Here is a 15,526-nt window from a genome sequence, read left to right as displayed (position 1 = left end):
AAGACTGAAAAACAAAAAACCCAAACCCTTTGCCTTCTGGTTGATTCCAACTCATAGGGACCCTATAGGGCAGAAAAGAACTGCCCCATAGGGTTTCCGAGGAGTGGCTGGTAGATTTGAATTGCCGACCTTTTGGTTAGCAGTCGAGCACTTAACCACTACGCCACAGGGCTCCCCAATAAAGATTACAGCCTTGAAAACCCTATGGGGCAGTTTTGCTGTGTCCTGTAGGGTCGCTATGAATTGGAATCAACTTGATGACAATGGGTTTGGTTTCAGGTATGCTGATGTCATCCCCCATTTGTGTGAATGATTGAGGTTGACTGAAGTATGCGTTTCCATATCATCTGTGATTTACTTCTTTCTTAATTCTAGCTCATAATATTTCTTTGATGCTAATATTTGTCATTTTGAAAGTTGAGACACTGAAATTAATGATGTCTTCTAGGTTATAAAGTTAATTTGCTAATAATGATAATAATAAAACATTTATTGATGGCACCCAACAGCAACAATTGGAGTTCAGCAGCAAACCTTCCTTGAAGAGCTGGCTCTAGGACTGCTCAGACTCCTAAACCTGGGGTGCACTTCTGAAGTTCTAGGTGATTGGCTTGCTGTACCGGCAAATCCTGCATCTAAAAGAATGACACGCCTACAAGAGGTTTCTAACTCATCCACACACCACTCCTTTCAGCAGTGGACCACTTTCTGACACCCATAATGCCAATTAACTAAGCAGAAGTTGCTAGCTCCCTCTGTGTGAGGTTTTGATTAGAGCCTTTCAAATGCTAACCAGCCTCCCCTGGAGTGTGTATTCCTGATTAGTGTACTTCACATGTTAATTTACGGCCCCTGGGGTAGAGATGAAAACTAAGCAACCCATTTTTTTTTTCTCCCTGCATAAATTTAAGTCTCATAAAGTAAATTATGGCCAATATGCTACCTAATTTAATCCTTAACTATGTGAAGCAGATTGTAATCTTATCTCCATTTCATAGAGAAAACACAAAATCTTAGGCTTGCTAACCAAGATTCTCCAGTTAGCAAATGACAAATCCATGGTTCATCTAAAATCTGATTACTCTAACATCCATGCTCTTAACTATGTGAATGAAAATTGATTGGCTTAGCTCTAATTAGTGCCTACACTCTAAACATTTTTTTATTGGGTAGTTTATAGAAAGACCAAAGGTATTGTTTAAAGCTCGTTTCCTCATTTTTTGATGATCCATGCATTGGGAAGACGGAAAATAAGACAGGACATGCCCCTTCAAAATAAGATAATCACGGAGTTGGAGAGAATAATAAAATTATAGTCTTTGCTTGTGAATGCTCAGAAGCATTGGGAAAAAAAATAGTTGGACGTTTGGATTAGGAAGTGGATGTGTGTGTGGGGGGTGGTTAAGTTAGAACACTGAGATTTCTCTGTGTCAGTAAGAACGCTCAGAAACAATGAGGTGATGTCACAAGATGTATAGTCTAACTAAAGATAGCTTTAGGTGGGAACTTTTGGAATCTTGCTATGTCTATTAAAGTTGTTGAACAATAATAGATTATCAGTTAACGTTTCTAGGCAGTGAACCACTGTCATGTGGGATCCACCCTTGGTTAGTTTTAAAGCCAGATTTATTTAAAGCATTTTTGTTCCTTTCTAGAATGCCGTGTCTTGAAGTCATCTTATTCTCGTTCTTCAGCTGTGAAATATTCTGGATCCAAAAGCCCTGGGCCCTCTCGACGCAGCAAATCACCAGCCTCAGGTAGTAAATAGAAAAGGAATGGATGGTCACAGAAGGAGCAGGACATTCTGATCCACAGTGTAATTACTGAGAATTAGTCCTCTTTGTCAGGCTCCTGTGCAGCAGGTTCCAAAGCAGCATATAGATGGCATTTTTGTTTGTTTGGTTTTTTTTTTGGAAACCAAAAAGTTAAGTCTGTTACTCAGAGTTATAATTAAGTCTCCTGAGAGACTTGTGTGCTTTGGGTCTGACACATTTTGTCAAGAACAACTTTATAGTCTAGACTCCTCTGCTATTTATTTACATAAAAGTGTTTCCCATTTTGACCACTGTGCACTGCATTTTGAGTTACGTGCTATGATGTGATTGTGGATATTTATTTTTCTGAACATTACCTCTGTTGATTTAAAACACACACACACACACACCCCACAGAAATACGTTAGCTTGATAAATTCCTTCATCAGATAATGTGATGTTAATAATGATTCTTTTTGTTAAGTACTATGTATTTAAAAGTCAGTCTTATCTGTAATTCAGTTTCTTTCAGGTCCTAAGCCTATAGATTTATCATAATTTTGACTCTTTTTTGGCATTTTTTAAAATTAAAAACATTCATAAGGGTCTTAGCATATTGATTCTATGGGATTTGTTTATAGTAATTAAGGATAATTTTTGCTGCTGTCATTTCCCACTAAGGAAAGAATTATGGAAAACATATACTTTTAGAAAAAAAAAATTCAGACTATTTGGTAATAGTATCAGTAACAACTGTTCTCAAGAGTCAAACTTATAAATGACCAAGTGTTTTGGACATCCCACTTACCACCGGGTTGCCTTCAGCCCACTCCCCTTTCTTTAGGGCAGGTTGTTTTACCCTTCTTTTGTACACATGTTTAGACCTGCTGATAACTGCTCTCCTCACTGTCTCCCCTCCTTTGTATATACTGAATGTGGACAGTAAAGAGGGGTGCCCACTACTCCAGTGCCTATTCTACAGCCAAATCCCCAGGTGAGCCATGATCATTATGGCCTTCTCGCTCTGCTGGGTTTTTGTTTTTGTCTTTTGCCACATTTCTGTTGCCTTTTGCTCCATTTCCATGAGTGTATTTGGCTTGTCCCAGTGTGCATCTGTGCAGTACAAAATGCTTCACAGTGCATAGGATGCCGCAGCCTCCTTGGTGTGTTAGAGAACCTGCTACCACCAGAAGATTGCTAGGGGCTGCCGTGTAGAGTCAGAATACAGAGATGGAGGAACCACTCGCCCCAAGGGTTTTATCTCTAGTTAATTTTGTAAAGATTCCGTTAACTGAAAAAAAGAAAACAAACTAGAATTTATTCATAGTATGTAAATGGCCATAGAAATAAGTGTACTTTCCTATCATCCTCCCCACTCTGCACTTAAGTGCTTGGGAATCATTAAAATCTTAGAATTCAAAGTATTTTATAATAGCATACTCCCAAGAAGGATTATGAGGTGTTTCTTGTACATAGTAGGAGGCAGCACTGCAATGTTTCTAGTTCTCAGAACAATTATTTTCATAAAGTTATAGGCTCAGCAGTCTCCCAGAATATTAACAGAACAAGTATTTTTTACTGAGAGCATCTCTCCGCTGTTAAGCTTATTTCAGGTTGCACTATGATCTCTGTAGAGTATCTCAAACACTGGGAAAGCTTGTATAATATGTAATTGGTGTAAATGCTCTGAACTAGCTTACCACATGGCAGATGTAGATTTTTGTCAGGGCCACATTTGTTTTGTGGCTCAACTGTCCCAAAATACAGCCTCATAACTATTTAAACAATTCTTTCCACCTAGAATTTGGAAAACTTAGACACTACTTAAGGAAAATCTTAATATTTCAGTACCCCAAATTTTCAACTGAGTTCACATTTAGACTTAGGTTAATGGAGTAGACCTCACAGTTGGTAAAAGTTGTGAGATTTTAAAATTACATTTCAGAGGGCAAACCGTAGTCTTTATAAGAGATTAACTCAAAAGCGTATCCGGCCCTTACTGCAGTTAATGGTGGAAGACCCGAGGCAATTTGTTCAGCGTGATTCTGAAGAAATCTGCTGTCCTTGTTTATTTCTATAGCACTCTCTCCTTGCTCCCCACCGCCAGGAAGGAAAAAGTTTTGTAATATTGAAAGAAGCCCCAGTACCCAGAAATAACATTTTTTTTTTTTTTTTTTTTTTACACACTGCTTTAGCTGTGGTATGTCTACTTGTTAACCATTTAGAAAATTCCGTGGGACTAATTGGAATTTCAAACAGCTAGTAACTTGGCAGACAGGAGGTTGTGCTTTTCGACCTTTGGGACAGAAGTGGTGCTTTGAGTGAAGTCTTCTGGTTATGTAAATCCCCCAACAAAACTCCAGTTTGTCCAAATAGCTAAATAGTGTGTAATAGGCACATAGAAATTGATCTGGATAATATAAATGGGTAAATGGCTACCATAGTTTGAGTGTTAAAAATTCTCGCTGTAGGTTTTTAGCTTGTGAATTATTCTTAGTGTACCAAGAGAAGAAAGTATTCTGAGCAAAAAAACAAACCCCCAAATTTATTTCTTACCATAAATTGAGACAAAGGGAACAAAAGCCTTATTTTAGGAGAGAAGTCAGGGGTGTAGTGAAGGAGTAGAGCATCGCCAAGACGTTGGCAGGTTGTTCCAGGTGGACGACCTTCCAGGTGGCAGCAGCACCGTAAGGAAAGACAGGAATTTGACGCACAGGCTAGGCCCTATTTACCTGCCCAGTGACTCTGGGGAAATGTTCAAGTAAATGAAATTAAGGACTACTCATTAGAAAAAAAAATTTTTGAACCTTCCAAACTATCAGAAACTTTAAGTGCCACCTGTGACTTATTATTTCTTAGGATTAGAGTTTTTTGGGGGGAAATATGAACATGTAGTTGCTGGCACCTGTTAAATCCCTGGCAGTGAGCTTTGTTAAGAAATTATGTTTAGGCAGAGGGTGTATTTCTAGGGAGACCAGGTGCTACAGTAGTCCCTGGGTGGCATAAGCAGTTAAATGTGCTCTGCCACTAACTGAAAGGTTGGAGGTGTGAGCCTATCCAGAGGCTCTTTGGAAGGAAGGCCTGGAGATATACTTCTGAAAAATCAGGCGTTGAAAACCATATGGAGCACAGTTCTACTCTGACACTCATGATGTCGCCATGAGTCAGATCTGACATGATGGCAACGTAGTTGGCTGCAGAGATCATCACCTGCAGGAACTGGTTTTTCTCCTTTATTCCCTTTTCTATCACCATTCCAGGAGCCCTGGTGGTGCAGTGGTTAAGAGTTCGGCTGCTAAGCAAAAGGTCGGCAGTTCACATCCACCAGCTGCTTCTTGGAAACCCTGTGGGGCAGTTCTACTCTGTCCTGTAGGGTCACTATGAGTCAGAATTGACTCAGCAACAGGCTATCACCATTCCAAGGAACGCTTTGATACCAACGTGGTGTCTAAATACCAGTGAAAGCTAAAAGTAGCTATTGAGTAGGAACTGGTGACCTGTGTAGGTCACTGTGCAAGATTTAAAAAAAAGCCTATGATTCAGTTTCATCTGACATCAAGTTTATTAGTCCATTGCCTGTAGTAACTTCTGCTTAATGTGAATTCCTACTGTCAGTTCCCTCTCAGCATTCTCTAGTATGGAATCTGCGAGTTTACCTTTCCCTGTAAACAGCAGTGGCCACACTTCTCCTAGCAAAGAATCTGAATTGGGCTTGCAACCTAGGAAATGTGTGGTGGTTTGGAGAGGGTGTAGAGAAAACTACCAGGCTTTGCTAAATAATGGGGAAATTAAGCTGTGAAGAAAAGAAAATGGAAGGAATTAGAAATAAGAAGTCTAGATCAAAAGAAAGTTAAAGAATGTCTTTTATGGCCTTCAAACAAATAAGTAGGTGTTGTAAAGAAAATCACCATTAATTTCCCCTGTCCGTTAATGACATACTTAGAAAATGTGTTTGGATTATGGTGGAATTGAGTTGGGAGAGTCATAAGAGCTTCTTGGTTATTCAGGTTGGTGTACATCAAGCCTGTGGGTATTAGAGGTTATGGAACAGCCTTCTTAGTAAATTAACTATTAAAAATATAACAGCCATCTGTTTCCCCGCCCTTGCTGGTGGGCAAGATATATTCACAAGTTCTTGTTCACGTCTCTATAATTCCATAATGTTTTATATATTTGTTTATATCACTGTCGGAAAGTTATTATTGAAAATAATTCTAGTTTCACTCCTTATTTGTCCGATTTTTTTTTTTTATGTCTGTACTGCAATAAGATACATTATTTTTGCTTTTTGCTGATTTGCCATCTGCTTTGAGCGTTAAAAGAACCAGAGCTTCACTGGAGCTGTATTACGCATGCACGCGACGTTCTTCCACAGCTTCACTGGAGCTGTATTACGCATGCACGCGACGTTCTTCCACAGCTTCGCTGGAGCTGTATTACGCATGCACGCGACGTTCTTCCACAGCTTCGCTGGAGCTGTATTACGCATGCACGCGACGTTCTTCCACAGCTTCACTGGAGCTGTATTACGCATGCACGCGACGTTCTTCCACAGCCTGTTTTTCTGTGTTTTAATGACCTCTGTTCTCTCTGTTGTCAGTTAACGGAACTCCCAGCAGCCAGCTTTCTACTCCTAAATCTACAAAATCCTCCAGTTCTTCTCCAACTAGCCCAGGAAGTTACAGAGGATCAAAGGTATGAAGTACAACCGGTGACATGTTTGTGGGATTTTGCTATTTTGAACTACATAGTTCAGTAGTTTAATTTGCTCAAGGGGCTGAAGCGTGGGAACAGGTTGAGTTTAGGATTTAGACCAGGCATATCTGGCTTTGATTTCTGTGCCCTATTTAGTGCTATATTTTGGGTCAGGTCCGTTAACTCTTTGAGCTTAAGTGTTCCCATCTATAAAATGGAAATACAAGGTGTGGTTATGGTTGAACATAATATAGTAAAATATGATAAAATAGTAATTTTCCTATTATTATCAAAATGATTTGCAAGCAAAACCTAGGAAGACACCATAGTTCTTTTTAAAATCTCATTTTGTTTTATGATTTTGTTATTGCTAACATAATTTGATAGGAGCCCTGGTGGTACAGTGGTCAAGTGCTTGGCTGTGTCCCAGAGTAAAACTCCCAGACTCTGTTAAAGGAACAACACGGAGATTTATTGAAAGTGTAAGAAACACTCAAATGAGGAGACATTAGCCCACATGGAGTAAAGACCAAGGAATCCAAAGGGGATTCGTTTCCCGGGACAGTTATAGGGCAGAAACCAGGAACTAAGTTATAATACTCTGATGGGAAGTTGCAGGACGGGGGGAGGAGGTGTGGCTTTACAGTGATTGGTTGAAAACACAAATGTGGGCTATTTAGATTGGTTAGTTGGAATGTGTGACATGACTAAGGGGGTTTTTTATAGGATGGTTACAATGTAATTATCTGAATTATCTGCTGAGTAGACTTCTGATAAGGATCTTGTATCAAGACCCTCCATTAAGAACATTAAAAATGTTTCTTTTGTTATGTACTTAAATGTGCCTAAGGATTTGATGGTTGCAGGAGAAATCCTTTGTTATGTACTTAATTCTACTGGTATCAGGACCTTCCCTTAGCTCGAAGAGAAAACCTTAGCACAAAGAGGAAACCTTCGCACAAAGAGAAAATAGTTTCTTAGCCACAGGCTTCTAACCCAGTACCAGGGACACTGATTGTTAAAGAAGTTAGCTTGAGTCAAGATGGAATCTGAACTCAGGCGCAGACCAGCCATTTAACTTTGGCAAGCGCCGTGGTTTTAGGACTCCTGCATGTAGCCTCCAGGAGTAAACTTGTTCTCCTACAATCATATTCCTCATCCCCACTCTTATTTGCTAAGAGTGGCTTTGGGATCAGATCCAGGTTGGTTAGACAAGATAATTGTTATGGGGCCAGGGTCTGTTGGTTCCACCCAGCCAGAGGCCCAAGTCCATACGCATATGAATGGAAAGACGAATGTTACATTCTCAGGAATGCAGAAGCAGGAGCTTCTAATGGAATGGAGTTGGGCCTACTCCTAGGCCAGCCATCCTAATATGCCAGGCACCTCTATTCTGAAGCTCTTATTCAGCTACTCACTGGAAAAAAGGTCGGCAGTTCAAGCCCACCGGCTGCTCTGAGGGAGAAAGATGTGGCAGTCTACTATCTTAAAAATTAAAAACAAACACACTCGTTGCCATCGAGTTGATTCCAACTCACAGTGACCTTATAGGACAGAGTAGAATTGCCCCATAGAATTTCCAGGGAATGCCTGGTGGATTCCAACGGCTGATCTCTTGGTTAGCAGCTGTAGCTCTTAACCACTATACCATTAGAGTTTCCAAACAAAAGATTACAGCCTTGGGATCCCTGTGGGGGCAGTTCTACCCTGTCCCATAGGGTCGCTATAAGTCGGAATCAACTAGATAGCAATGGGTTTGGTTTGGATTTAAAGTAATTTAACTTTTATTAAAGTCTAAAACAAAGTGGAATAATAGTATAACTCTTATACATACAGTAGTAGTACAAAAACTTTTTTTTCATTTTTAGTGAAGAAGAATTTGGAAATAAGTCTTAGGTGTTGACTGTGATGTCCTAAAAGTACAAACAGTAACTTGCCATGATTAGCCGTTGATTTCATAGGCAATTTATCTAATAGAGACGGAGAAAGATGAGCAAACCCAAACTTGCAAAATTCTGATGGGCTTAATTTGATTTAGTTGGTTCCACTACGTGAGAGAAAATTTACCTGATAAAATGGCAGTAAATAATCGCAGGAAAGATTGAAAGTTTCCTTTTGTAGAAACAGTTACATTGTCTGTATGGTAATGTACTCTAAGAATACTGACATAAACAGTAGCATGTACGTATGCAGAAATTCACTTTAATTCCTTGGCATGTTTAGCTAACACTGGAAGTACCTTTATTAACGATGCAGTCTCCAAAGTTGGTTGCCTAAATACTTCAAATATCATGTGAAAGGCTTTCTTTACCTTAAGAATGTTAAGAAGTACTTTTCATTAGTAAAATGCGTGGTATAGGAATTAGGGTTTCCACACTTCTCAGAGGGGCCTGTTGTCCACTGGACTGTGAGGTCTGCTGGTCCTACCCTGAGAACGTTGCATCTTCTACAGAGAACTTTTCCTATATGGTGCTCATCTAAATGCCTGAGAACAAAAAGGGATAATTCTCCCCAGAAAGGACAGATTGTCTGTTTTGTGCCTGCTTGTACATGGACAGAGTTTGGATGAGACTGGTAGTAAGTTTGAAGGGAGGAGGTAGGAAGCTCTCATGCACTTCTCATTGCAGGAAGCTGCTTACATTTGTCAAGAGAACCAAGTGTTTTGAAGTGCTAAATTGGCTTAGGTCAGTTCTAAATATGATTTCAGTGGCATTCTTAATTGTCAGTTCCCAAAAATAAATAGGTTAATGATAGATTAAAAATCATGAGTTCTTTTCGGCATTCTTTCCCCAGTTTATTTTCCCCGGAATAGATTGGAGGTGCACTGTTATTAATCTGAGTAACTTTCAAGGGAGCTAAAGTAAAAATAATTCAAGTTGATTCACCTCTTTTCCAGTTTCAGTTCTTTTGTCATTTGTTAAAGCAAAAGCAGGTGGCCCGTAGTGGTGGTGATTGATAAGGTAGGGCAAACCCAGCGTAAGCTCTAGTGAGCCACACGCATGGGTCATTTGTGTTTTTCTCCCAGACCATTGCTCTAGGCAGGGCTGGGACTCTTGACACAGGGCTGCATGTGGCCATCCATGCCAGCAGGGAGTACCTTAGTCCTTGTTTTCCCTGGGTCTTGTCACTTCCCCCCAGCTTTGGATTCTCATTTTTACTCCTAGTCCGTCTTCAACTCTTAAGACCAAGATTGTCCTTTTCTGTCGTTGCCACTAGTGAGTTGGTGCTACTTGTTAGGAATGGAGTCTGCAGCTTCAGGGCTGGAAAGCTAAGGATTTCAAAGAAATACACACTAATGCCCTGTGTGCACACCACTCTTTCACATGTGCACACATACACATAATCACTTGCATTCGTGGAGTGAAGATTCGTGGAACTTTAAAAACGTAGTAAGTTGTGTTTTTGCTGAGATGTTAGGTAAATTCGTTCTAACTGTGCAAAGATTATCTTAATCGTTAGAGGAACCCCAGCCATTAGCTCAGTTCCCTAACACACAGTAAGTGCTCAAGGATTACTTATTGATGCCAGGAGAGAGAAAGAAAGATTGCGTGTTGATTAAGAGAAATGTTGATTACTGGTCAAGAGTGGAGATGCTCTTAGAACAGGACCCGTCCTTTCCTCAACCCAGCCAGAGGCCTGTGGGCTTGTTCACAGCGGTGAGACTTTCTCTGGGTTGGTTTTTCTCCTCTGTAAAATAAGGATATTTGATTGTTTACTGACTTCTACAATGCTAGGATTTTTTGGGTTACAATGCTAGGATTTTAGTCTGTTAAGTTGTTAAAAAAAAACTATCCAGGAAGCTGGGGAGTCTATTTCTTTTCCTTTCGTTTTAAAGCTGATATTATTCACTGAATTCTGCATTCAATAGTAGCAGCTAACTGAGTCTCTGCCAAGTGCATCAGCTCTTTGGCCACCATGGCTGTTACTAACCACCGCCTATTCTCACGAGTCGTTCTCGTGGAAATCTCATCTCATTACGGTTCCCAGCAGTCTGTGCTCTGTATTGTCCTCGGGATGGAAGCCTGCCTCTGAAATACTGCAGCTGAGTCATGTGACTTACTGTACAAAATACCCTAATTTTGATGTCATTGTAAATCTCTAGCCAGCATCTGTCCACATTTGCATTGTTTTCTCTATTCAGTGACATTACAAGTGGAGAATTACAGATAATTACCGCATGTTAGTGCTTTGCTTTTTCCACCCCCTTCATTTAAGATGGCTTATTAAGATCAGTTAAGAGGGAATATCTGACAGTGGAGGGCTGTTTTTCATGGGAAGGGACTCTTTAAACTATTTATCTTAGCTAGATGCTTTAATGGATTTCGGGGTGGATAACATTGTCCCAGAGAATCAGAGACTGACAAAAGCAGGCAAACCTAGCCAGCACAACATGTGCAGGAGTCGGTACTTTGTCTGTCAGGACACAGCTTTTGGCATAGAAATCATCTCTGGGTTACTCCACAGGGAATTAAGCAAAGCCCTGGTAGTGCAATGGTTAAGTGTTTGGCCGCTTGAACCCACCTAGAGGATCCCACCCACTGGTTGCCTGGGAGAAATACCTGCCACCTTGCTTCCATAAAGATTGTTGTTGTGTGCCATTGAGTCAATTCTGACTCATAGCGACCATAGGGCAGAGTAGAATTGCCCCATAGGGTTTCCTGGGCTGTAATCTTTATGCAAGCAGAGGTTTTTTCTCCCACAGAGCCACTGGTGGGGTTTGAACTACTGACCTTTTGATTAGCAGCTGAGTGCTTAACCATGGTATATCAGCATACTATGGGGCAGTTCTCCTCTGTCACAGGGGGTTGCTATGAGTCAGAATTGACTCAATGGTACCCAAGAACAACAAGACAAGGGTAAGTAGAATTTGATGTTCTGTCACAGTATTTTCCCTTTGTGCCAATTTCTGGGAACTTTTTAGGTGTTTTGTTGGGGACATTGAAAGGCTAAAAATGAAGATAGAGTGGTGTGTAATGTTTTAATCTGACCACAGATTGTTAGTGGCCTTTTTGTTTGTTCGTTGAAGAAAATCTGAGAAAAACAGAAACAGTGCCCCTCCCCAAAATAAGTTTTTCTAGCAATGCTCCTGCTTTGGAGGACAACTCTGCCCCGTTCATACGCGAGCAGCCATGAAAGGTCATATTCTTTGAGGGGCTGGACCAAAGCCAGGAAAGGAAAGGAGGTCCTACCAAAGCTTTCTTCAAATTGTGAATAATTTTGGCCAAATGGGGTATGAGAGAGTGTGGTAACCAAGTAATTGAGGTTCTTTAAATCTAAAATTGAGAGATGTTAAAATGGCTGAGCATTAGTTGTGCATCGATGATAATTTTTAGGTTTTGTTAGGTAATCATTTCTCTTTTATTACCTAAAGTCATAAAATGTGAAAACCAGAAGTGCATTTCCATCTTTTAGTTCCCTCTTTGTTTTATAAATGGAGAAAGTGAGGTTCAGAGATGTGAAGTGACTTGCTCCCCCAATGGCTAGTTGGGATCTCTGACCCTTTCAGAGGCCCTGTCTGTAGCCTCATGGTTCTCACGTTTTTCGCATCACCAGTGGGCCTGCTTCAGTGGCTCCAACAGAGGCACCGAGAGGAGGAAGCCTGTAATTGTTGCAGAAAAGCTGTGCTGTGTGTCTTTTAGGAGAGAGAGTTGCTTTGCTTACTGAATGTCTGGGTTTAAAAAACCAAACCCAGTGCTGTCACGTTGATTCTGACTCATACCAACCCTATAGCCTGAGTTTAGGTGAATACAAATGCTCTGCGTAAAAAGGGGTGAGAGACGAGGGGAGATGAGAGAGGGCGAGAGGGGAGAGGAAAATCCTGGGGTGGGAGAGAGGCTAGATGAAGGGAGGTGGAAGGTTAGAGAATTCCAGTTGTCAGCCCTTTCTGGGAGACTTGAGGGAAGAGATTGCAGCATTCCCGCCTGACCCCATAAAGCTTTAGTAAAATGACAGAGTTTTCAGTATGGGTTGAGTTATTGGTTTTCTTTGCACCTGAGCAATGGAGCTGAGTGGTGTCGAGGTTGACATAGGTTGGAAACAATGAAGACCTGGGACCCAGCAGATGCCTGGGTTACATGGTATGAGATAACAGCATATGGTGGGTCTGTGAGAGAAGCCACGTTGTGGGTAAAATAGTGTAGCCTGCGGTTGAAACCAGAAGCCATGCTCTAACCACTGTACTCCCAGCTCCGAAGGGCACCATGAGCTAGCAAGATTAGTCTATTAAGCAGATGATTGGAAATGACAAGGTCGGACCTGAATTAATAAAGGAGATCATTAAAAGCTTGGGCCACTCAGCAGACCCCTGTTGGGCCCCTTCCCTAGAACCCAGCCCCTAGGTTTTAGATACCTGACTTAGCTTCTATATGTATTGAGGGAGTCTGGCATTCCTGAAGGGCAAGACCATTTGTGGTGGCCATCACCTAGGGAGGAAGGCATTTCTTCAGGCCAGACAGAAGCCTCCTCTACTACAGTGACACCAGGCTGCCTGCTATGCCCGGTTATACTGGACTTGTGTTACCAGGCTGCATAGCTCCTCAGGACTCTTGTTTGGTTTTCTTTTGTCCTCCCTTAATATTTCTGAAAGTTTTCTGTGACTATTCCAGTCTGTTTAGTTAAGCTAAAAGAAACCAAGAAAAGGATCTTCCGGCCAATTGGGCCAGAGTATTGAGATGAAAACAGTGCCCCCTAGTGTGCAGTTATACAGTGCAAGAGCCTCAAGGAAGAATGAAGCCTAGAGCTTCCTTGGTGCTCTGCTGCCTCCTCTTTTTGAAGACAGACATAGGATGATGTAGTGGTTAAAACCAGGGGCCCTGAAACCAGAGTACCTGGGCTTGGTCCTGGCTCAGCCATTCACTAGCTGTGTAGCCTTGGGCAAGTTGCTTTGTGCTTGAAGGTAAAAGAATAGTAGAACCCACTGCAACAGGATAATAATAGAATTGACTGCAAAAGGTTGAGAAGATTAATTGATTAAATATAGGGAAAGTACATAGAAGGGAGTGCTTGATGATGTTTTGTTATTCTTATTGTAAACTTTGGTGTTTCCAGTTTCAGTTTTTACTTGAAGATACACTTATAAAAAAATTAACATGCAGTAATCCACAGGAAGGGAAGAGAAAGTGAGAGAAGTCGGACTCCAGAGTTTACTACCTCCTCTGCTTTTCTCTGTTTTACTGAATTTTCCGCTCAACTCAATCCTTCATCTTTGCTTTCTTACCCTCTCCACACAGTCCGATACTATTAGTAATCTATAGATAACTCTAATAGTAACAAGTTATCCCAAAGTTTAGCAGCTTAAAACAACAATAAAAATTTATTATCTCCACACAGTTCCTCATAGGTCAGAAATTCAGGGGCAGCTTAACTGGGTGGTTCTGGCTCAAGGTCTCTCATGTCATCTGAAGGCTTACCTTGGAATGAAGGATCTACTTCCAAGGTGGCCCACTCACTTGTCTGGCAAGTTGGTGGTGGCTGTTGGCAGGAGGCCTCAGTTCTTCTTCATGTGGACCTCTCCACAAGTCAGCTTGAGTGTCCTCAGAACATGGCAGCTGGCCTTCCCCTAGAGCAAGTTATCTAAGAGAGTGTGCGTGCTATGTGGTTGCTCTCCTTTTTATGACCTAACCTTAGAAGTCAGAAGCCATCATCTCAGTGTGCTACTGGTCAACCACCATCACCTCCTCAGTGTGCTAGTAGCCAGACACTACTCAGTGTCAGTAGTCATACATGTTCATCCTACTCATCGTGGAAGGGACTGTGAAAGGGTATGATTACCAGGAGATGAGGATCATTGGGCACCATTTTGAAGGCTGGCTACCACACCAGCCTTCTTTCCGCTTTCATCTCTTTATCAGTCACCCAGAGTTTCTTCCTTAGGCTGCTCACACGTCCTCAATAGCTTCTTACCCATATTTCTTTTTGAGGGTCTCCAAAGTCTCCTCCCTCTTGCCCCCTTTTCTTTTTATTTCTTTGTTCTCCCTTTAGTCTTCTTGTTTTCTCAGACTGTCTGATCACTCCCGGTCTATTCTTTTGTTGTCCCTTGAAGTCCTAAAATCTCACCCCAACTAACATTGTTTCTCTTAACCTCCGTCTTTCCAATCCTCCATTTTCTCCTTGACCTCAACCCATGATCTCCTGTTTCTGCTACCCCAGCTCCTTAGAGTCCCTTCCATCTAGCTGATAAATTTCCCTACGGGAATATTTACTGGGCTTAAATCACAGTGTATTCTTTGGGACAGATAGGCAATAAAGAATACTAAATGTGTCATCAGCTGCCAGATGGATGAAGAAAGCATTTCCTTGAACTTTAATTCATCATCTGTGTCCCAATTTGAGACTTCTAAAGCAGTAGTAACTGCAGGCTTCAGTGTCACGGGCACATCTGTGGACACTGAGGGATAAAATATCCTGTGTCTTGATACTGAAGCCTGTGCGCAGAGCTTGTCTGCCGTGAGCACTCTTGTTGGTTGGAAGAAGGAAGACAAAAATACATTTGGAACATTATCCAACATCTTGAGATTATAAACTGTCTGATGTGCTGATATTTTATCTGCTGATGTCTCCAGGGTCTGTGGTGGTGAAAGCTTTTCCTGATTTGTGAAGTGTGATAAAAGGGCTAGTAGTATCTCATGCTGATTGGCAGAGCTAAAGTGGAACTGTTTGACCTTCTGAACTTGGAAACTTCTTTTCGAAGCTGTGAAATGTAAATCCACAGTAGCTGCTGACCTTTAGACATGTTTGCATTTCCCTGGAGCTTTGACTTTCCTTGTGTGTTTAAAACCAGTTAATATGTTCAGTACTGAGAGACTGACCACTTTTATGCTATTTTCATTACCCCAGAAATGTTAGATGGTGACTTCATCTCTGAATGTAATTGATTTTATGGGAGAGAAACAAAAGCAAAACAGGGACTAAGCAGTTTAGAAGACTTCAGTGCCCTAACAAATCATAATGAATTTCAGACTCTGTCTAAGGACAGTGATTTGCATATTGTAATTGCTCAGTAAGTAGAGGCATTTGGTGGGTAAATGGCGCAATGGATTGAAGCCCATCTTTGTGGGGATGGGGGAAGGGTTTGCCAA

General features: G+C 41.3%; 1 protein-coding gene across 8 annotated transcripts in view; it reads left to right on the top strand.

Annotated features, from left to right (window-relative positions):
* DCLK2 (doublecortin like kinase 2) overlaps nt 1-15,526 on the top strand; it is a 192,952-nt gene that overhangs the window by 125,695 nt on the left and 51,731 nt on the right. For 5 of the 8 annotated variants that reach the window (XR_007519809.1, XM_049905214.1, XM_049905208.1 and 2 more), the window contains exons 4-6: nt 1,656-1,757; nt 2,698-2,748; nt 6,355-6,449. Coding sequence is in view for 7 of the 8 variants with exons in the window: in XM_049905214.1 (XP_049761171.1) it covers nt 1,656-1,757; nt 2,698-2,748; nt 6,355-6,449 (248 nt within the window). In the remaining variant the exon portion in view is untranslated. The remainder of the gene's footprint in view (nt 1-1,655; nt 1,758-2,697; nt 2,749-6,354; nt 6,450-15,526) is intronic. The other 3 variants (XM_049905211.1, XM_049905209.1, XM_049905213.1) reach the window with 1 other exon arrangement.

Source organism: Elephas maximus, chromosome 13 (genome assembly GCF_024166365.1).
Source record: "Elephas maximus indicus isolate mEleMax1 chromosome 13, mEleMax1 primary haplotype, whole genome shotgun sequence".
NCBI lineage: Eukaryota > Metazoa > Chordata > Mammalia > Proboscidea > Elephantidae > Elephas > Elephas maximus.
The sequence above is the reverse complement of the archived record's forward strand: the minus strand, read 5'-3'. Positions and strand labels throughout refer to the sequence as shown.